Raw genomic sequence first — 22956 nt, 5'->3', positions numbered from 1 at the left:
TGTTTTTTAGTATTTGTATTTAAAAAAAGTAAAATAATTGCACTACACTCATAACCCAGACTGGGAAGCAGACAACAGATCTTTGGTTTGAGCGGGAAATTCAAAAACTTAATCTTTCAAACAACGCCATCTATCGGTGATACTTAGTGTTAATAACCTTTAAAACACAAACAAAACAAACTATAAATTCATCAATAATAACATTAATAATCTATCAAGTCTTTGTAAGCGTAACGATTAATAATAAACAATTAATTTAGATTATTTAATAGTATAAAATAATGAATAAATCGTGTTACTATGTAATGACCACTCGAGCGTACAATGCCTCTGTTATCAGTCACTAGTAGTTATCATTTGGTGCTACGAATGCGGCTTTGTGGCCGAGTTAGCGGCATACGACATACAATGGCAATCAAAGCGTGAACAAATTTAATAAAAAATTAAACATCTTCAATAACCTAAACTAACTTGAGTTGAAAGTTTAATTTTCATGCAGTTATATTAATTACAAATAAACTATTGGAGTTAGTACAAACATACTGTTACTATTAAAATGCTACATTATCTCTAAGTAACATCTTATATCTTACTAACATTATAAATGTGAATGTTGGGATGTATTGATGGATGGATGTCTCTAGAACAGCTGCATGAATTTCGCTGAAATTTGGCATTATAGAACATAGTCTGAAAGAACACATAACTACTAATTATGTTTTTTTTAAATTCCGCTCAGACTGAGTTGCAAGCTACAGCCAGAATTGTCATTAAATGATAAAAAAATAATGTTCACTTGTATAAACTATGTACTTACTAGCTGAAGTCATCTTGTTTTAGATATCTTCTCGACAGCAGGCGATTTTCCTCATGTTCTCATTTCACCTGTAAAAAATTAACCGTATTGATATTCAACATTTTAAGACTCAACTTTCACTATTAGATTCTAGTTTAATCAAACAAAAGACAAAAGCAAAAAGTTTAAATAAAATTTCTAAAGCACAAACCTACTCCGGAATCATCAAAACATACAAACAAAAACATCAAAATCTGTGCAGTAGTTTATAAATATGTAAGATACAAACATACAAACATACAAACTTTGATTTTTATGTAATAAGATTGTGATTTAATTGTTAAGAGGCTTCAACATATAACCTAGATTGATAACACAGTAGTAATAGTATTATAATAAAACATTTATGACAGTCTATATTTAAATAGAATCATAATTAATTTAAAAATTAATTTTTAAATTCATTTAACTTATATATAAAGGCAGCAAATTGTTTTAAAAGTAAACTTTGCTCCCATTTTTTCATTATTTTGTAATTAATAAATAAAAAAATAAAAGCCGCCGCCAGCCTCTTGGAAACCCTACCGTGCAACCGCAGCGATTTGGGGTCGATTTTTTATATTATTTAGTTTTATTTTTAGTTTGGTTTAGTTTTAGTATATAGTTTGTAGTATTATTTTGGTAGTTTAATTAATTAGTCATTTAATTACTTATTTTAATATTAATGAATACTTCATAATAAAACATCTTCATTTTTATAGTGAAAAAAAAAATTAATTCATATAAATATATTATTTTTTACATAATTCATGGAGGATATAGTCAAAGGGATAAGTGAGAGTCCAAGACACCAATACATATCTCGCTTATAGAGGTCTCTCTCTTATCAGAATTTCTCGCTTATGGAGGTTATCCATTGGGACTGGACATTGACTCTCGCTTATAGAGGTGTTCTCTCCAGCTCATTTTCCGATTTGACTTCCAAAAATGGAAGATTAATTAATTTAATGTTTTACAACACCTTTACTAACATAGTTAATTATTTATGTGGCATTTATTTATACATATATTTAGAAATAAAAATAATATAATTTTTACCATGCCTTAGTACTTACTACTGCAGTTAGAAACTGTAATGTGTAAGAGATAAGAATGTACAATCTAGTAAAATTTCATATGTACAATATTAAAGTTGTCAGATAAATTAATCTAGGCTATAAGATATTTATCTTTATCTTTTTATTGTCCAACTTGCTACTTGTATTTTTATATTTTTAGAAGATATGTAAACTATTATGAGGTAAATTATACAAATGTCACAGTATCTGTATAAATAAAAATAAAAATTGTAGTGCAAATCTAATCAATACTATTTAGAGAGAAATTAAAATAAAAAAAAAATTGTTTATTTATAAATTATAGTAAAATCCACACATACAGTCATACATAGAATTTTTAAATATTATTTAGTAAAAAATTTATTGCATCTATAAATCATACAAATTATAACAAAAGAGCATAGCTATGTAAAGTGAAGATGTGACTGTGCTTATTTTTGTTATGGGCATTATTACGTTAAATACATTTTTCTATTTGTAAAAGTGTATTACAGTTATAATTACTTGTAAATAAAAAGTTGGAGCAGAAACATAAAAGTTCTGATAACTTGTAAATGAAAAATTACAGCAACATAAAACTTTTCACCCCTTTTTAAAGACGAAATTCTCTCTTTATCAGATTTCATGGGTTTTATAACAAGATCATGTAAAAAATTTGATTATTTATTAAATTTGTTTATTACATTTTTTAGGAAATACGAAATATTATTTTAATCACACAACTTTTGAAACGACGACCTCTTATGAATATATGAATAAAAAAATCCAATTTATCAACTGTAGAAATACTTACTATATATGGTAAATGGTATTGACTTCTATTTAGGGCACACACAATCACAGTTTAAAGAATTGTACAATGAATACAATGAATTTTGTATGGTTCTGACTTTCTAAAAAATGATAATCATACAAAGGATAACCTATTTTATTGATTGTTAAAAGCACCTATATTACAAAAAATTTAAAGATTATGTGTATTACGTTTATCATTAAAAATGATATTTGCCGTAAATAATACTGTATTATAAATAACAATAATTTTCAGAAACTATGACATATCGTCAGAAGAATTGACATTTGACACTTGTGACCAACTTGCCATAAATAAGCAGAGAATTCTATAACATTTTAGTTAACTTACTATAAAAAAACTCGTTACTGAAAATATGAAGGCATTTATAAAAAAATTATTAGTATAAGTAACGTAAAAAAATTCAGTAGATGTAAATTTAAAAGAGTCAGAAAATCTGAAATTAACCAATTTAGTAGTAGAAAAATCAACAGAATGTTTACTTTTGACTGAACCTATAATTTACCTTAGAATAAATTGTCACTGTCAGATGAGTTTGACAATGGACAATAGGTTTTGTTGACGTATGAATAGTTTTGGGTTTGGCCACAATTTGTAGTAATTTATTCCCTAGTAATTAAAATACATACAGTTTATGAAATTTGTTGATCATGTCGGGACAAAATGTTAATGTCTGTGACATCGGGGAAGATGTAAAAAATGTATTAAAGAAGTTTCGTTTTCAAAAGCACAATTCAAATTCAGCATTAATTTTAAAGGTAAGATTGATAATTGTAAACAGGAAACGGGTATCATTCAATTGTTTGTGAACGTTTATTAATATAAATTACATTGCAATCGAATTACTCTTCTTTTACTTGTATTCTAACTGAAATATTGTAATTTTTACCATGATTAAATCTAACATACATTTGTCCAATCATACAATGCTTCTGTGATAGTAAATACAGATCATCGAATGAGTCACAATAAATTTTTAGTTACTCGCAGACAGGAACTTGTAAATAAAGCAATGAACATTCAACTGCGGTAATTGTTTATCTTATCTGTTGCATTTAAATTACATTTTAGCTTTGTTCTAGTTAGTATATTAAATAAATAATACTGCCTGTATATAATATATTAAAAAAATATTAAATTTTTTGTCTCTTACAATCTGTCCACAAATCTGTTGTCTGTGTTCAAGAGACAGTTGGTGTTCAAATAAAAATTATGACTCTTATTAATTTAATAAATTATACCTATTTTTTGTAAATATATTGTTTAATTAATTTGAAAGTCTTTCCCATATTTATTCCAATTTTCAGTTAATAAAGAGAAAATGACAATAATAAGGAAATTATGTGACTTAGGAATTAAACATTGGTGGTAGTTACTAAATATTAGTTTAGTCATTTGTTTGTTAAGATTAGTTACATTTAATGTTTTTGCATGTTACAGGTGAACAGAGAAAAGCAAGCACTAGAAGTAGACGAGGAACTAGAGAGTGTGGAACTGGAAGAGCTTCAGGACATATTGCCATCACACCAGCCTCGATTTATTATATACAGGTACATAAGACTAGCATTGTATATAACAAGATGTACATAGAAAATTTCTACATGTGGTTGTCTACTGTGAGATATAGGCCTTTTATATTATTTAACTTGACACTATGTTTTTTGCAAATGTGTTTTTGTACTCCTATAGCCTGAATGGATTAAAGGATGCAGAAGGAAGGAACACTCAGATATCATATGATTTATAATTGTCCCTAAAGCACAGAAACTACTTTTATGATACTAAATTAAAATATAATTTTTACAATATTTTCAGTTATAAAATGGAACACAATGATGGCCGCACCTCATTTCCGATGTGCTTTATATTTTATACACCCAGAGATGCACATATGGAGTTACAGGTATATGCTTTGTTTTTTTTATATCATAAGGTGGCAGACAAGTGAGCGGCTGCCTGAAATCGCTGAAATAGAGAAGCGACTGTTTCCCATAGACATATGTAATATGAGACATATGTAACAGAGAAGGGGATACAGAAAGAGACTATTTTCCCCTTATCTGGAAAATCCACTTCCACTTCCCATCTTTTACTTATAAGAAAAACGGTGGGCAGGGTAAGAGGACTAAAATTAGTTTTTAACATTCATTGTATTTGCTTTACACAGTTTTAGATTTTACAATTGTATTGAAGTTTCTTAGTAATGGGCAAATAATAATAATTAATACTATACAGGATGTTCAAAAATGACAACACAATTTCTTTGCTGAATGTTGACTTGTAAAAAACATTTGTAGGTTATGTACGCGGGCACACAGCGCGCTCTAGCGGCGGCGGTTGGTGCGCCACGTTTGCTGGAAGTGCGAGAGATAGACGAACTTACATCTGATTGGTTGAATGAGAAACTCAACAGATAGGCTTCAGTACCCTTTTGATAACGATATAGGTCACTTGTAAGACAACACTAGTGAGTAAGTTCCATTTTATTTCTTTTTAAATTGTGTATACAGGATGTACAAAATATTAAAATGACATTTTTGATAATGTTTCGTGTGGGTATTTCAAAATTAATTAATAATAATCAAAAGAGAATTCCTTTATAATTCAGTCCATTTATTTTTAAGTATATTAAAATTATATTTAATATATAAAACAAAGTACATTATTAAGTATTGCCACATTAAATATTATGGTTGATTCTTGCCAGTGACCTTGAAATGTTTTTTTTATCTCTCTTTTGTATTTAGTTTCCAAATGCTATATGTAGCGATGATATGTAAGATGTAATAATTAAAATAAGTGCATATTTATATATTTAATTATAAGAAAATTTGTGCGCACAGATGAGAGGAAATGTATTTTTTTCGTGTTTTCGTAAATTTTCACTGTTTTAGAGCGTTTTTTGGACCAAAACTTTTTCATAAAAATTTAATAGAAATGACTCCAATAATCAAAAAGCGTATATTTCCAATACTGACTATAACATAAAGTAAAATAATTAAATAGTTTTGCATAAAGTAAAAAAAAACATTCCAAAAAAATATTCTTAAATATTTATTTACAAATAAATCTTCAAAAATACTCATTTTATATAATATAATAAAAATTTTGCCTTTATTAAAAGTCCATTAAAACATATTGTTTTTTAAAAAAAAACCTATATATCAAATATATCTTGCCACATTTGCATATTTATATTACTATTATTTTGCTGTAGAATTTATTTACAGAACGCATATTAAAAATAATTGTTAAAAGTTTATGATAAAAATTCATTTATGTTATTAAAATTTCTCATACTATATAAATCGTTTATGTATTATATTGCCAGTCCATTGACATTGCAAATTAAAAAGTATAAAAAACTGTAATTATTAATCAGAACATATTAAAGATGCGTTTCGCGAGATGCAAAAGTATCGTTGCCCGCTAATTAATTGCGTATCCGGGCTAAACTAACAGTGTCCAGGTTGTCCGGCACGAGAGTGGCTGAGAGAAGACGATAATGCAGACAGACAAAATCCTCAATAATATAGGGTGTCCTTTCTACCCAAATGTCCGGACACTGGCTGGTCTGTCCGGCTATTAGTTTTGGCGTCCTGGCAACCCTATGCGATATAGAAGTTGGTGGCAACTGCTTACTGGTATATGACAGCAATTTCCGCGCCCCGTGATATCTCACCTTTAATTTTTATTTCAGTTAACATAGCCATGTTTAGTAGCTTAAATATTAATCAAAAAAGTAGTACTACATGTTTTTATGTGTTTTAATATTGCAACACTTATGATTATACCATTCGTTATAAATTCACATATAGATTATATCACAGTTAAATTTGGATTGAAAAAAAAAGAAAAACTTTAATTAGAAATAAATAATAATAAGTTTGAAGTGTTTTTGAACATTTATATATAGATATGGCTGAATGAAATAAGCTGAACGGTTTTTATATTGACTAAAAGTACTGCATTTATAGTGTAATGACTATGCGTTATTTGATAATAAATTAAGATTTGATACATTTTGAGTTTTTATTTTCTATTGTCGAAATATTGTTATCCCTTTCAGACTCTTTGAATAAAACAGGGACAGCATATTACGGCAGTAACCTTCATTTATACAGGATGATTCTTAATTAATTAATAGAAAGATTATAAACTATCCATTAAGAATCATCCTGTATACACCTACAGTAATACATCCCTTATGCGACTTCGACATTTATCATAAATATTTGCAACTAGTATGTTCTACCCATAAGGATAGCAGTTAGTGTGTCGCAGCCAGTAAGGTCAATTCCTTCTTCTAACATACGCTCGTAAGGTAGTACTGCTAGCTGTTGGTACCCGCATTTAGCGGCTAGCACCTGCGAGCTCCTAGCCGTGAATACCGTTGCCGCGGCTTTTATACCGAATGTATTGCAGATTGCTTCCCTGGAAATTTATATTTTAGTTTCATTAGGCAAACCCAGTGATAGTATAAATTTGCTGTACGAATGACAAACAAAGAATTGGCGCCAAATGGAAGTATTTCCTTGTATCGTTCGATGAGTGTGTGTCAGACACAAATTCAAATCTTCTTTCCGTTCACGCACTTATCTAAAAGGTAAAAAATGGATACCTAGTGGCTTGCTTGCCTTTTTTCCCTCACAATAAAACTTAGAGGTAGTAACCATAATTAGAGTTCAATGAAGATTTCAGTCTTAATTTTGCCAAAATGTTTACCTTGCCGCAATGATTTTCGCGCCAATGTTCTGTCCCCTATGCTCAGGCAGTACAGTTAGTCCACTCGACGTCAAGTACTTATCCACGCCGTAATATTCAAAGACATCCACCAAATTTTCCGCTCTCACTAGGGTCTTTAAAAGTTTCCTCCACGACTCGCCTGCGACCTGCAAACATACGCATTGACTATCTGTATTCAGTACATACACGTGTTCTGAGTTCGCTGTAATATAATTGTATTATGAACGAGTTAAGCAGTAGAAACATGACACCAAAACACAGAGATTGGGCGCTAAAATGCTTCTGAAATTAACTGTGATTTAATTTATCAAATTTCTTTAAACCGTTGAATTAATCCTTTCGCTATTTATTTCATGACTTTTGACTTCATTTTTGACATCAGAAGTGCTATATTTTTGCTTACAAGCGCTCTATAAACTAAATAAGTATATTCTTTTAAAAGGTACGCGTCCATTGGCCCGTTTCGGACGCACCGCACGCCCTGCCCGCATCGCATCAAGACAAAGTAATTTCGCTTAATCCGTGCGTTCGGTGCGTCCATCGCGTGCCAATGGACGCGTACCTTAATATTCCTTATACGATATTAATTCGAAAAAGAAAACTTCGTAACAAAAGCGTAAAATTTACTAGTATTTCTATCTATAGTCACTTCGGAGTTAAAAATAATTTATTACAATAATAAACAAAACAGTAGTATCGGTTAATTGATTGACGTTTTTATAGACTTCTGTATGATCTGGCAAATATCTCTTAACATCTTATTCCGTGGCGTAACTAGATAAAAAGGGAATCATAAATATCTTTGTGTACATTGAGTTGTACGCAGTTCAAAAGTAACCATCGTTTATCCATCAATCAGCCAGCAATTGCTTTTCTGTTTATACAAAAGGTTAAAAAATCAAAGATTCTTTTTTTTATATCATAAGGTGGCAAACGAACGAGCGGCAACCTGAAATCGCTGAAATAGCGAAGTAACCGTTGTCCATAGACATACGCATGCATATGCGTTGCCTAACTTTAATGGACGGAGGAGAGGATGTACAGAAAGAAATCATTTTCCCTTCCCATGCATCCTCTCATCCGGAAAGTCCACTTCCACTTCCCATCCTTTTCTTGTAAGAAAAAGGGTGGAAAGGAAAAGAGGACTAAACTAGGCCTCCGGGACGCACACTCATCAGACGAAACGGGGAATTGCTTCCACTTGATGCCTGTCTTCTGTGTGGTCGTGGTATTTCACCGAGCGAGCCGGGCATATTCGTGCAAAGATATTACTCTCTACCACTGTTAAAATTCTCTCTCTCTCTCCTTAACATTATAAACTGCACGGATGGACCTATGTCCTTAGAGATAATGTAGCATTTTAGTAGTGAAAGTATTTTTGTAATCGATTCAATAGTTTACGAGTTACGTTACAAACAAAAACAAATCTTTAAAGAGTATATACGGAAGTTAGATAAACCATTGCTTAATTACATCAAGTTTTCAACTAACATTGTTTATATCCTCTTCATTATCGTCTGTAGTCTTAACAACTAGGATGTTAAAGCCAACCAACTCATCAGGCATGCCATCTTTCTCCGTGTAGCAAGCAATGCATATCCCTTGGTCAGCGTAACTCTCCCAGTTGTTCCTGATCGTTGTCACTGATTCTACGTCTGATTTAATATCTGTAATGAAGTCGGTAAATGCATATTTAAGACGTGATATCAGCGGGGCTAGAAAAAATGCATTCGCTACGAAGCGATAATCAGGTGACTTGTCGAAAGTTATTGTCAGTTCTATACATTTATAAGTTCGTTATGGAATCGCTACGTAGCGAATGCACTTTGTCTAGCCCCGCTGTCGCGCAATATCTGGCGGTCTGTCCCATTGTGACGTACAGATTTTTAAAAATTAAATTAGAATTGATAAGGTGTCGTTACGTATTTGAAACGTAGTTATTTACTAATCAAAAGTAAGTACACTAATTTTAGAAGAAAAATATATATATAAAAATACCTAGAATTTGACAGAGCGGTTCGTCATTCAGGAATGTTTCCTCCATCATATCCAAGCAACGCTTTCTATCTGATGGCTCCATGTCTCTTATTTGATACCTGTTAGAAATATTTTTTATAACATAGACCTTTATTTACTATGTAAATTAAAGTTTACCATTACGCACGGATAAAATTGATTTACTTTGTTTTTCAATGCGGACGGCGCGCATGATAGACACAGCGCTAAGTAAATCATACAAAGCAAAATAAAATACGTTGCCTGCCCCGCGTGCGGTGCGTCCTGCGAGGGCCAATGGACGGGTACCTTTATAATTCTGTTTAAGGAACGTACCTAACAATGTTATAAATAGGCTGATCCAAAAAAGTATGCACTTGGTTATTATTTTAATTATTTCGTAGACTTACATCTTACCAGGTTGACCATTTTTATCTCGTCCTTTGAATCGACACCAGACTTTGCCCACGGGAACGGAGGAGGGTCGACACCACGGCATTTCTATTTAAATTCGTATTTCGAACACATAATTGCATTTATTTATTAGTTATCTGTTAGTTATAATTTGATTTAACGTGAGTTACATTTAAAATTTATGATAACAATAGCTGCAGCCCGCGACTTCGTCCGCGCGAAATTAAAAAAAAGTTTATTAGAACCCTATGTTCGAGCAGACTATATGTTCTATATTTATACCAAATTTCATCGAGATCCTTTCAGCCTTTTTGGAGATACCTTCAAACCAACATCCATCTATCCATCTAAACAATCGCATTTATAATATTTGTAAGATATTACGTGCTGGAAAATTAACTTATTAATAAATAATATCTCTTATTAAAGTACCTATACAAAAAAAATAAAAAGCAAAATATAAATAATATAAATACTTACCGGTTTTCTACGGATTTAATCTTTGAAATAGTTACTGCACATTGACAGTTGCATTACGACTAACCATAGAGTTAAGATATTTGCATATCTATGCGTAACTATTCCTGTACCTTGACTCAATAATATCTATGCACTAATAACGATCATTAAGGTCTCAATAAATGCAAGCAATTTTGTTCATAATCACGTAAGAAATAGAGATTAAAATTGATGAATAATTAAACTGTTTTTCTAACTTATTGAAACGGAGATGTGTGTGTTGACACTGTTTCCATTAAACGTAAGGAGTTGATATTCAACATCAAAAATAAAATAACTGAAATGTATTTTAACGGCAACAAAATAATATACAAATAGAAAACTATTCTTTAAAATTGTTTAAAATAATTCAAGTCAAGTAAAATAAGTCAAGTGAAGGAAAACATCGTGATGCAACCAGCACATATCTGAGAAGAAATTCAAAGATATGTGCAGATATGTGTGATGTCAACTAACCCGCACTGGGCCAGCGTGGTTGACTATGGCCTAATCACCCCTTACTTAGGGTAGGCTCCGAGCCCCACGGTGAGAACGTATAGTGAGCTGATGATGATGAGTTATTTTTGCTATTGTTTAGAGGAAACGTTACTAATCTAATTGTATAATAAATGAAAAAATACTAAATACTACGGTTTCCTTGCGTATACAATTAAGGATATTTACAACATATTTCCCTTTCCCTCGTGTTTTAATGACGACAATTTACAACTCACGAGAAATGTCGTGTCGCATAAGATAATGTTAACTAGCAATATTCATCTAGAAAAGGACAAACTGCAGAGCGCATACGCAGCTCTCTAGTATCGAGTGATCGAGTCATATCAGCTTATGAGTGCAGGTCTCAATGTAATGTTCAATAGTTTTATCAGTCCGCTAATAGCCATTATCATTCGTATCACAACGTGCAATTTATAAGGCTATTGGTGACAGTTAGTATTTATGAATGTATTATAGAATAGTTTTTGTTGGTAGCAATTCAAATTGTATTATTCTTAAACCCAATTAACCCGACTCCACTCATATTATAACAGCGGTAGAACCCGCTTTAACATCTTCGCACGAATTGGCCGGTGCGCCCGGTGCAATACCACGACCACACAGAAGAAAGACGTCAAGTGGAAGAAATTCCGCGTGTCGTCTGATGAGTGTGCGTCCCGGAGGCCTAAAGGGAAAATATTCTTTTTCTGTGTATCCCCTCCTCCGTCGATTGAAGGCAATGCATCTGCAGTTGCATATGTCTATGGGCAACGGTCGCTTCGCTATTTCAGCGATTTCAGGTGGACGCTCGCTAGTTTGCCTTATGATATTTAAAAAAAATCCCGAGAAAAATACAAATTTAATGACACCTAACGCTTTAAACTCGGTCAAAGCAAAGGTTACAGACCAATGGTAAATACGCAAGAAATTCGTCAGTTCCTACGTCAGTTGAGTGAGAAAAACATTTGTAAGGACATTTTATAAGTTAACGATGGTACTTACAGAAAACGTCTTTTTATATTCCATTACGGCACTCTTGGAGAAGTAATAAGCCCAATTAACCTGAATCTTGCAACATCCGGGATTAAAGTATGTCGTTATCCTCTGTGGTACAGATTGCCCCCTCTCTCCCCTCTCCTGCATACGTCACTAACAGAACAAGCTGGCGAAAATAAACAATACAGATTCTCAGAAACAACCTCCAATGACCAGGTGCTGTTGATATGCGATGCACATAGGGATGTAAATGTACCTCATTTTCCTTATCGATATCGATATAATACCTGAAAAAATTGAGTTCTAATCGGTATGTGTACTTTAGTTCATAAACATTAGTGTTTGTATAATTTCGAAATATTGCTAGGTCGTTTGGAATATACATATTTAAGATTTTTAATGGAATTTAAAATTAAGAATGATAAAATTGTCTTACTATTTATTTAAAGTAACATTCTGTTTAAGAGGCACCTAAATATTGGAAATGTGAGAGAAATGTATGAAAGTTCAGCGATATAGAATAGTGACGTGAGTTTTTAATATTTCTAATATCGATAACAAAAGCATCGATACATTCTTCGTCTCAAGATTAACGCACATACAACAAGAAAATTTATATTTCCCCCAATCCCGATTTACTTTCACGGGATCATAAAACAGTTTTATTCAGATGCGAGTTGGTCGGAGAGCGTGCCGGTCGCGGCCCCACTAGCCGGCCATCTTTAAAAATAGCCCGCGAGTGATCTTCTACGGAACCATTTAGGCGGGAAATTTAAAGTGACATTAACTGTAATTCGACTTTTAAATATAATTCTTAATTGTGTAGTTACTCTGTGTGTGGAATATGATTTTAAATGGGTAAGTAAGTATTGAAAATAACTATTGTATTTAATTATAACAGAATTAGTGACGTGTGAACAACACTACGCCTGCAATCTTGTTGGCAATGGATGGCAGTTATGTTTAAAATAAAGCGTAAAGAATTGGAAAGAACAAAGTTTATTTGATGAATGCTTTAATGTTGAGCGTTTAGTGAATGATGTTTCGTTTGTTTGTTTAAAAATATACATTTAGTTAAGTATTCGAACACAATGATTCGAAAATATAACGTGTTGCGTGTTTTCCCACAAACATTATTAATATTGATCTTAAATAGTATGTATTTTTAAACAGCTATTTTTAATAATAAATAAATGTAAGATTTTAATTTAATAATCATCGCTGACATTATTGTTCTTGGTATAGTTTGTTTAGCGCATTTTTTATTCCATTACAGAGTAACTTTTATATAGAGCTGTCTTTTGTTTACAGCCTTTGTGTAAACTTTTAAAACAGGCAATGTATAATCCTGCTGGAAGCAGTTGCTTCTTATTGAGTTCCACAATTCACATCGTTTACAGTTCGTGTATAATTTATCACACTATTTTTATCACGTTTTAAAGTACAGAAATATTCTTAGTACTTATAAAACTTTAGTTATCTGTGGTCGTATGTAATCAATAGTCATGGTATAAAAACTTAACTAACATTTAGTACTCTAATCGGCAATTTAGAATATTATAATGTTTCCGTTTGCAAAACACACGTATAAATACATTATGATGTCCCATTCTTATTCAAAGACAATGAGAGGGATGTTAATAAGTTAATACACGCCAATCAATCGCTTAAATTAAATACAATCGAATCAGAATAAGCAAATGTCATAGTCCGGTTTCGAAGGACCACATCCAAAAACGAGAAATTCGTCTAAAATACCTATATGAGCGAGAAAATATATCGATCCTTTGGACTCTCTTATCCAATTTCGATTGTAAACAAAGGAACGTCAAATCGTACAGATTGTTTAATCTCTGCCATAGACAATAAGGTTGGGTGACAGTATCCATAGAGAACATAGATTCTATGGTTATTATTATTTAAAAAGATAATAAGCTATAATATTTATTCAATAACTAATGTAAATAAGAATCCATAGAATTGATTATATACCATACTATTTCTAAACTGGATTAAATAAACAAAATCAACGTAATTAACTATCTGAAGACGTTTCATAAGTCATGTTGATGCGAGTTTGTTTAATAAACATTTCTAACGTTAATCAATATTTCTATATACAAGATGAATATCTTTTAAATAATAAAACCCAAACACTTTTAGAAATCGCCTTGAATTTACTGAGAATATGAAAAAACATAAACAATTATAACACGTACATAACCTATGAATAATTATGGATGGATCTCTCTAAAATGTGGCATAGATGTAGATTTTTTTTATACCATATGGTGGCAAACGATCGAGCGGCTACCTGAAATCGACCGTTGGCTATAGACAATTGATACTTTGCCTACCTTTAATTGACGAAGGATGGAATGCACATAAAGGAAATATTTTCCATTCCTACACATACCCTCATCCGGAAAATCCACTTTTACTTCCCATCCATTACTTATAAGAAATAGGGTGGACAGGAACGAGGACTAAAATTAGGCCTCTGGTACCACACTCATCCGACGACACGCGGAATTTCTTCCATTACCAGCCTCTCTTCTGTGTGGTCATGGTATCGCACCGGACGAACCGGCTAATTTGTGCGAAGATGTTAAAGCTCTACCACTGTTAAATAGTCTGGAATAATACATTGACTTCTAATTAAGTTTTTATTTTATTTGGCAGATGGAGGTGCGGGCGATAGTTAGTATAATAACATTGTATATTTCCCATCGTCTAGACCTGTGCCAATCACAATCTATTGTGTATATTTTGACAATCATAAATTGAAATAAATCGACCAAACAAAAATGTCATCGTAAATATCACGACAATCGTGTTCTTTCCAGACAGCAGAAAGTATACGTCTCGTAATCTAATGTCGCCGTAAAATTATGAACATCGTCATTTTATAATTCAACTAACGACGTTCTTTATTTACGGAAATGGAAAACAAAAGGAAAATTTACAAATTTACTTATTTCTTTGGATCAAAATTTGACAAGTATGCTTCATAACTTTTGGTTTGTTATTGAAATATGTGGTACGTTTGTTAGCAAACGGTATTTTCAATTTTACGATAACATAACAAACTTTACCCCGCCTCAGTCTATTATTGTATTGAGATACGAATCCGCTGCGACGCGTGTTTTTGCCAAAATCCCGCCACCCGCCACCCGCCTCCCTATCAATTACGATCGCACATCATATTTGACTAAACATCTTTGTATTTTACAATATAAACGAACTTTTTGATGGTTCCCAAGACCCAAATTAAAATATTATTATGATAAAGAAGCTAACAACTTGTACTTCTTAAAAATAAGAAAATTTCGCACACGGATGAACGTGAAATTTGACACAGTAAATATTATGTGTTATGACCAATAAGATAGTTATGTTTAATTAAGCCACGAGCAAAAGCGACATACAACTAAGTAAAAGTTCAAATTGGTTTGATGCGACGATAAAACATTCTGCAAAATGGCAAAATTGTGGCGTACAATTTTTTACGTAGGATTTTTATTTGTCATGGCGTGTTTATAATTGGGTATATATTACTAATTTACTCCGCTGGCGCAAGAGATCGCCAAAGTCGTCTGTCCTGTGCCTTCTCCTGCCAGTCTTGCTTATGGCTCCCGAAGGTCCAGCTCTATGGCGTTTCGCCAATAGCTATATATTCCTATTCAAAATTAAAAATCTACTAAATGCAAATATGTATTACACATGTTCTAACTATACCAACGTATACGTACACTTTCAAGTGGTAGCATAAATAATTAAGTCTACAGGTCAAGTGCCAGACTACCCAGACGCAACACTAGACAGAGTCTCAGACTAACAGGGCCGACGTTTGAGTAAGACGCGGTTGGGTGGCCGCCCAGGGCGTAAGACTGAAAGGGGCGCCACAAGTCAACAGAGCCCAGTCTCACATAACCCTGTTAAAAGGACCCCATATGTTCCTGAAGAATTCTCGCCCAGGGCGCTAGTAGAGCTAAAACCGTTAATGCAGACTCAATATTAATTAAATTACCAAATTTTACAGACTTAAATCCTCCTATTTCTTTCTTCTGTCTGACTGTCTCTACGGATAATCTATGTTCTTCTTTTCAAATATCATCTATAAGTTCACTATCTTGTTTATTTTGTCTTTCTATTATTACAAAAACAATTTTCTTCAACATCTTTCCTTGTAATAAAATTAGATAAGTAAACAGTTTTGTAGTTCACAGTAACATCGACGCGGTTGCTTTTTACTATCCCTGCGGACCGCGTGCCTTTGCCCACGCGCTCAACGCATTAAAACACCTAATTATAAGCGCGGGAACCAAAATAAAGATGGCGGAATATCACTGATCTATGATTTCTTTCACTGTGATTTATGCTAGAAAATGATAGGGGAATTTCATCGAATTGTTTGAATTGCAAATAAAATGATTATTTTTTTTAAACAATCTCACTAATATTACAAATGCGAATCTTTGTATGTATGGATGTTTGTTTGAGGGCATCTCGAGAATGACTATAGATTTTGTTGAAATTTGGCACCGTGCGAATTGAGTCGCGAGCGACAGCTAGTGTTATTTTAAATTTTTATCTTTTTATTTACTGTACCGATGGGTTATAATTTCATAAATTATACTAAAAATAAATTTAAACGTAGTCATTGCAATATTCGTGGATTATCTTCGCGTGTCTATTCCGGTAAGCATTTTTAAAAAGTATCAACAGTATGTATGAAATTATTACATATACTATGTTACGTGATAATTTTATTATAAGTGTTGCCTCTCAATCAATCAACAGTCAACAATGGCGCTTCTAATTTTGGCAAATGTTCCGAACGTCTGTACATTTATTACAAACATTGCTTCTAAAAATATACGACGTTAAACTACGTGTTTCTAAGTCCCGATATATTTGTAGCACACGGCACATAACGTAGTTAAACCACTAAAGTAAAGACAGGTTTATTTGATTTTAAGTCGTTTTCCTTTCACTTACTTCTTTCCGACGTATAAGAGTAGACAAAATTCATTTCTCATGACTGTCTTTTCATAATTGTACGATTTTATTGTAATTTTACTGGCAACCCTAGCACAAAACTTATGTTTTAAATGATGATTAAAAAACTAATAAATTAATATAAAAGAATTATGGCAATGACTCTAAAATCTATAATCATTATTAATTTTCAATTAAACCAACACGCGAATTAATCTTAAATTTACAGCCGCGCGAAATAATTTTGAACACAAATCAATTTGCTTTATGTCCTAATTATCAAGACGCGCATTATTTTAGACGGCTATCGACCTACTAGTTTATTTGTATTCAAAAGTAATAAATACACATACAATCTATATATGCAAAAGAAAGTCGTGTTAGTTACACTATTTATAACTAAAGAACGTCTTTACCGATATGTCTGAAAATTGGTGAGAAGGTAGCTTAGAGCCAGGAGATGGACATAGGATACTACAGTGCAACCTCAATATAACGTACCTCGATATAACGACTTCCTCGATTTAACAAATTTTTCGTAATCCCCTTGAATTGTCCATAAGAGTCAATATAAAATATACCTCTACATTGCGAACATTTTTTGCGAACAACGAAAATTTATAACGAATTTTCAACCATCGAGAAAAAGTATAAATACCTCTATTTAACGAATTTTGTCAACCCAAAACCTCTATATAAAGTTGCAGTGTCACTAATGTATGACTTTTAATCTCATAATATGTGATTCATGTTGCGACATGTTTCGACACGCTTTTGTTCATAAATCAATCATTGTTGTTTGATGGAAAGTAATGTTAACACTTATTCTCGTCACAATTGTCAAAGATTTAAGTTAAAATGGCTCAGAAACCTACAAAAAAATTTTGTTACTTGCCTAATTGTTTTTAAATAGAAAACACATACAGTAATTTGATAAAAAAGAGTTATCATTTATTAGTAGAAGTTGTTCGCTATAACAAGATGCGTACGTAATGTTGAGGTGAATAAAACTACTTTTTTACCTCTTTATAACGAATTTTAGACCATCCTAACCTTAACATAACGAACCTCAGTTTAACGAATTACTCGATATAACGAATATTTACTTGTTTCCCTCCGATTCGTTATATTGAGGTTGCACTGTATTTATTATTTTTTTTTTCGAATTTATGCCTTGAAGTGCTTTTTATTTAATTTACTAATATTGTAAATGCGAATGTTTAGATGGATGTGATGTGGATGGATGGATGGGTGTTTGAAGATATCTCTAGAACGGCTAAACAGATCGCGATTAAATTTGGCATACGTATAGTCTATAAGAACACATACACTAATTAAGTTTTTTTATATATCCACGCAGACGGAGTCGCCGGCGACAGTTAGTATTATATGAAAATCTTACCTTGAAGTAACTCATGCATCTATATTGCCAATTGACGAATAATTCATTATGATGTGCTTATTTAGGGTTCAATATGATTTAGGTCAGGGTAGAAGAGCTTAATATAGAAATAGTAATTTATTTCTCTTGGAACCCTGGTTTTCAACAAACAAACTCAACCAAACAATTCAGTAAAGTTATGGTTAAAATTTTCTAGAATTAGACGATTCTTTGTCCTTTAATTAATATAATTCTTATAATTGTAAACATAAGATAAACCGCAATTCAACCCAAAAAAAATCGACTTGGCTTCTCTGCCAAATAACACAGTATAATATTATTCTTTACACTTATAAAATACTATGTATTTCAACGTCGAATCGATTAATTTGAAGGATATTAAACTGCAAGATCTGCACACATACTGTTGTTAAGTGCTAAAATAAAGCAAGTCCCAATTTAAATTTAGCATTACCGTAGAACACGCACTTCATTTGTTTGGAATTATAAAAAAACTTAATGAGTAGTCTATGTGTTCTTTCAGACCATGATACATCTGTGCCAAATAACATCAAGATCCGTTGGACCGTTTTGGAGATATTTTGTAACAAACAAAAACATGCATCCATTTATCTAAACTTTATCGCATTTATAATATTAGTAAGATTAACGCCCCTTTCATTCTCTTGGCAGAAAAGAGACAACTATATGTATAATTTTTTTTTAATATCAAAAGTTGGCAAACGAGCGAGCGGCCACCTGAAATGGCTGAAATGCGAAGTGACTGCTGCCCACAGACATACGCAATCGCATATGCGTTGCCTACCTTTAATCGACGGAGGAGAGGATGCACAGAAAGAAAATATCTTCCCTTCCCATGCATCCTCTTATCCGGAAAGCCCACTTCCAATTCCCATCCTTTCCTTATAAAGAAAAGGATGGAAGGGAAAGAGGACTAAATTAGGCCTCCGGGACGCACACTCATCAGACTGCACGCGTAATTGCTTCCACTTGACGCCTGTCTTCTGTGTGGTCGTGGTATTTCACCGGGTGAGCCGGGTCGATTCGTGCGAAGATGTTACAGCGGGCTTTACCACTGTTGAATATATGTAATTCAAGTGTAACAGCAATTTTACAGATATACTAACAAAAATACATAAACATTGAAAACAATCCAAATGTCAATGATCTGAACATCTATAAAATGTTGTATGTCAGTGTACTTTTGACTTGGACTATATTTACCACCGAAAACTGACGCATTCTAACCTATTAAAATACTGACATCGTTAAATATACAATGTTTTTCGACTGGAAATCGGATCCAAATGTGTTTTTTTAATGGAAAATGGTAGTAAACTAGCAAGCTGGTCACTGGCTCTTAAGTAACCACAGAGCAGGCACTAGAAAAAAAGTAAAAAAAAAATAAGTGACTGATTCGTTGCCTATGGTTTTTAGATAGGAGAGGTAAATAATAATAATAAAAGAGCTTCAAGACAATTCCAACGAGTCTAAACTCGATATGGTTGTGAAGTTTCATACCGTGTTCCTATAGCCACCTTTCAGCGCCATCATCAGATGAGTACCATGACATCATAATATTGCTTTGTCACGCGATTGACAAATGTATGTATACTTACAGCTCAATCGGTAACCGGGGAGAAGTTTAAATTTAATTTAGTAGACTTCATGACAAGCAACAAAACAGAGAATTTCTTAATCATCTCCCCTTCCGATCCTCGGATCCCTGGATTATCAGTTGTCGCATTGGCTGCAATGTGCGACATTTTTTGTCTCAATGAATGCACTGATTTGGCAGAATGTTGTGTCGACCTTTTCTGGCTACTGTTCAAAACAATATAATGCAAATGGATTTGTGTGTTTACGTTAGTTTATTTACGGGTCTATCAAGTTTTTTCAGAGACACGTGACAAGATAAAGTAAAATGTACAAAGTCTTTTGCGTTGACTTAAAAACGATTGAATCCATTGTTCCCAAATAAAAATAACAGTAAAACATTTGAGGGATTTGATAAGAGTGGGAAACCATGACGTTGCAATTGTACTATTTTTCATCAGGTTAATGTCCTGGTACTGCTTAGTCACAGTTATTCTGACTACAAAAATGGAGCTGTTACCTTAAAACAGGTCGCCAAATGGAATGTAAATTGACAATTTAGGTTACCTTTTGTCGTACATTCTGCGCGGAAGTCTCAGTAATTTTGACTCATTTTAAACGGAACAATGATATACCTGGATGTGTCAACGACCTTCTGGATTTATTTCAACCAGTTCATTGTTTTCGGGAAAAAAATAATCGGTGTTCAGATTTAAATGTTAATTATAATTGACGTGCGGAAGTCGTGATATTAATCATGGTTGAAGAAAAAATACAACGCCCAAAAAATATCGAGTAAAATTTGTTTATACGGTAAATAAGTCTGAAATAAATTATTTTTACTATAATAGAACTGTTGGCAACACTACGAATTGTTTTGTTTATTTTAATCATAAGATTATAACGGATAAATAAATGTTGAATAAGTTACCAACTACGAATAAATAGAAAATGTCTTATATTGAACACTTAATATATTATTTACGAAGAAATTTAAAGCTTGCAGTATTAATGAATTGTATTTGTAAAATTGAAAATTTAGTACCAACCAAAGTACACGAAATACGTTCAAAAATTCTTTAACGACTTTAAATTTAGTGTAACGTTGGCAACATTGGCTACTGTACAGCTGGTGATGCCAAATTTAAAAAGTTTTAAAGATAAAAAACGCATGTGCTTAGAGATTTTAAAACACGTTTTATATCTGAACGAACAAACTATTAATAGTTTTTGCCCACGAACCTATGTATATTTTATTGACTTAATCTTTTCCACTTAATGTTACTTCTTCTTAATTAATTCTTAAGCAGATGTGCAATAAAATAAAATACAAAGTGTAGTTCTTCAATACAAGGACCCGTTGAGAAGTTAAAACTAAAAGCTAAAGCTAAAAGTACAAACTAAGATGAAAATAATTTTCAGAAAATGGACACTATAAACTCGTAGTCAGTACGACCTAGCAATAGTGTATATTAGTTGGCGTCTTTCAGGCTGCAGAACAGTCTAAAACAAACCAGTCGAGTGGCTGACTCACGCTCTGTTTACTAGACTGTTTACATGCGTCGAAGGTTGAACCATTACAGTTATATACTGTTTCGACGAGTAACACTAAACAATTATTTATATTTGTTATATTTACGATGACCACTTGCGTCAGATGTATTATACAAAAAATTAACGTAATATTTTTGTAAACATGTGGCAAAAGATACCATAGTTTAGAGAATTTGTTTTTACCATTAACGCCTTTTTTCGCATCCATAGACAGGCACATGTGCTTATTCATCAGCTTACAGTACGTCCCCACATAAAGTGTCCGAACCTACCCTAATTTAGTGGTGACTAGACCATAGTCAACCACGCTGGCCAAATGCAGGTTGACTTCACACATATCTTTGATTTTTTTCGCAGATATGTGCAGGTTGCACGATGTTTTCCTTCACAGTAAGAACGTCGGATAAATGTACATATGTAAATCGGAAAACTCACTGGCAAATGACGGGATTCGAACCCAGGACCATAATTTTTGTTGACCAAAAGTTTTGTTTTTAATTAGACAAAGGTCGAATTAAAAATAAACAAACTTTATTTTAATTTTCTCAATAAAACCGATCATCCCGATTTAAACTCATTAATTTATTTATGACTTAATACACAGTATTTTATAACACTTTTACCAGTATGCCGAATGACGTTTTATACAGGAAACATAAAAATCTCAAGCGTGAACGTCGCCATATCAACGGACAAGATCTGTCCGTACCTGTGCGATGTTTTCGCGATGGGTAATTAGGCGCTTCTTGCCAAGCTACTGTCGACATAAAAACAGTGCCGACCCTGTGACCGAAGTAGATGACCCATTTGAAAGTCCAAGGAGTCTCAATACTTTCAGTCAGGCCACATAGAAATTAATAAATACTGTGTAGTCATACTAAAACTCAGAGCATGTACTACAGACTAATCTTTGAACATCTTTCAAAGTAATTTTCCTTAAGAAGATATTCATAATTAACTCCGGTTTTTGTCTATAAGTAAAACGTATGTACAATTGAATATTGATGTTACATCACCTATGAATCGGAGCGAACAATACTTTGTGTAAGATAAACTGTAGTTTTTGTGAGCATTCCTCCGTTCCGGTAACTCTAATAATACCGCGCTTTGCCGCCATCTTGAATAGCTGAAGAAAGCGATGTTACGTTTAGAAATGTTCTATTTTTTTATATCTTAAAATTTATCTTATCTTAAATCTTCTAAAAACACTTTAATTTTATTTAATAATTTAACTTTAATTTACAACAATCTCTGTAACTGAGCTGAATACTGGCTGTTTCAGACGTATTTGATGACTCCTTTGATACTGTTAAGTTTACGCCATATTTCTATTAACAAAAATTTGCTTGGGAATAATTGACAAATACTTAAATATCTAATTACGTAATGTAAGTATCTGATTATATCGAATTCTCTTTGTGTATTAATAACTTCGATCCTGCTGGCATCTGACATTTCCAAAGCATCTAATTTTATCTGGGATGCTTTCGATGCTTGTTCCAAATCGGCAGCAAGAATAGTTCCATCA

At 32.5% G+C, this 22956-nt stretch overlaps 4 protein-coding genes across 8 annotated transcripts in view; 2 read left to right on the top strand and 2 right to left on the bottom strand.

Moving 5' to 3' along the window:
• ATP7 (copper-transporting ATPase 1) overlaps positions 1-2880 on the bottom strand; it is a 35501-nt gene extending 32621 nt beyond the window's left edge. Inside the window, exons 1-2 of the mRNA XM_013321361.1 lie at positions 2708-2880; positions 818-885 (exon numbers count right to left, since the gene is read on the bottom strand). Of these exons, the coding sequence (XP_013176815.1) occupies positions 818-830 (13 nt within the window). The 5' untranslated portion in view covers positions 831-885; positions 2708-2880. The remainder of the gene's footprint in view (positions 1-817; positions 886-2707) is intronic.
• A 467-nt stretch (positions 2881-3347) lies between these two features.
• On the top strand, positions 3348-5520 carry GMF (Glia maturation factor). The gene is given in 4 exon segments (NM_001312331.1): positions 3348-3486; positions 4169-4278; positions 4544-4631; positions 5026-5520. Coding segments are annotated over 4 exon segments (426 nt in total). The 5' UTR covers positions 3348-3378; the 3' UTR covers positions 5146-5520.
• Positions 5521-6027: 507 nt separating this feature from the next.
• AgmNAT (Agmatine N-acetyltransferase) lies at positions 6028-12015 on the bottom strand. Of its 3 annotated transcripts, none has more exons than XM_013321972.1 (6): positions 11882-12015; positions 9880-9970; positions 9473-9570; positions 8966-9141; positions 7454-7620; positions 6028-7162 (listed from the first exon to the last, which is right to left on the bottom strand). In XM_013321972.1, exons 2-6 carry the CDS (start codon positions 9966-9968, stop codon positions 6970-6972), a joined length of 723 nt encoding a protein of 240 aa, XP_013177426.1. In that variant the 5' UTR covers positions 9969-9970; positions 11882-12015; the 3' UTR covers positions 6028-6969. The 3 variants fall into 3 exon arrangements, with proteins under 3 accessions (XP_013177426.1, XP_013177425.1, XP_013177427.1); XM_013321971.1 differs by lacking the exon at positions 11882-12015 and adding an exon at positions 10364-10438; XM_013321973.1 differs by lacking the exon at positions 9880-9970.
• A 543-nt stretch (positions 12016-12558) lies between these two features.
• The window catches only part of Asator (tau-tubulin kinase asator), a 46354-nt gene continuing 35956 nt past the window's right edge, over positions 12559-22956 (top strand). For all 3 annotated transcript variants that reach the window (XM_013321182.1, XM_013321183.1, XM_013321181.1), the window contains exon 1: positions 12559-12733. The gene's annotated coding sequence lies outside the window, so the exon portion shown is untranslated. The remainder of the gene's footprint in view (positions 12734-22956) is intronic.

This window comes from Papilio xuthus, unplaced genomic scaffold, assembly GCF_000836235.2.
Source record: "Papilio xuthus unplaced genomic scaffold, Pxut_1.1 DF825946.1, whole genome shotgun sequence".
NCBI classification, from domain to species: domain Eukaryota; kingdom Metazoa; phylum Arthropoda; class Insecta; order Lepidoptera; family Papilionidae; genus Papilio; species Papilio xuthus.
This window is presented reverse-complemented; position numbering and strand designations above follow the sequence as displayed.

What these genes read in the sequence shown, in the direction of transcription:
- AgmNAT (XM_013321972.1), bottom strand. Translation starts at nt 9,968, where the DNA reads ATGCCGTGGTGTCGACCCTCCTCCGTTCCCGTGGGCAAAGTCTGGTGT. An exon ending in AATGGTCAACCTGGTAAGAT is followed by an intron (nt 9,571 to 9,879) that starts GTAAGTCTACGA and finishes TATTTCTAACAG; the next exon opens with GTATCAAATAAGAGACATGG. An exon ending in GCGAAAATCATTGCGGCAAG is followed by an intron (nt 7,163 to 7,453) that starts GTAAACATTTTG and finishes ATAAATTTCCAG; the next exon opens with GGAAGCAATCTGCAATACAT.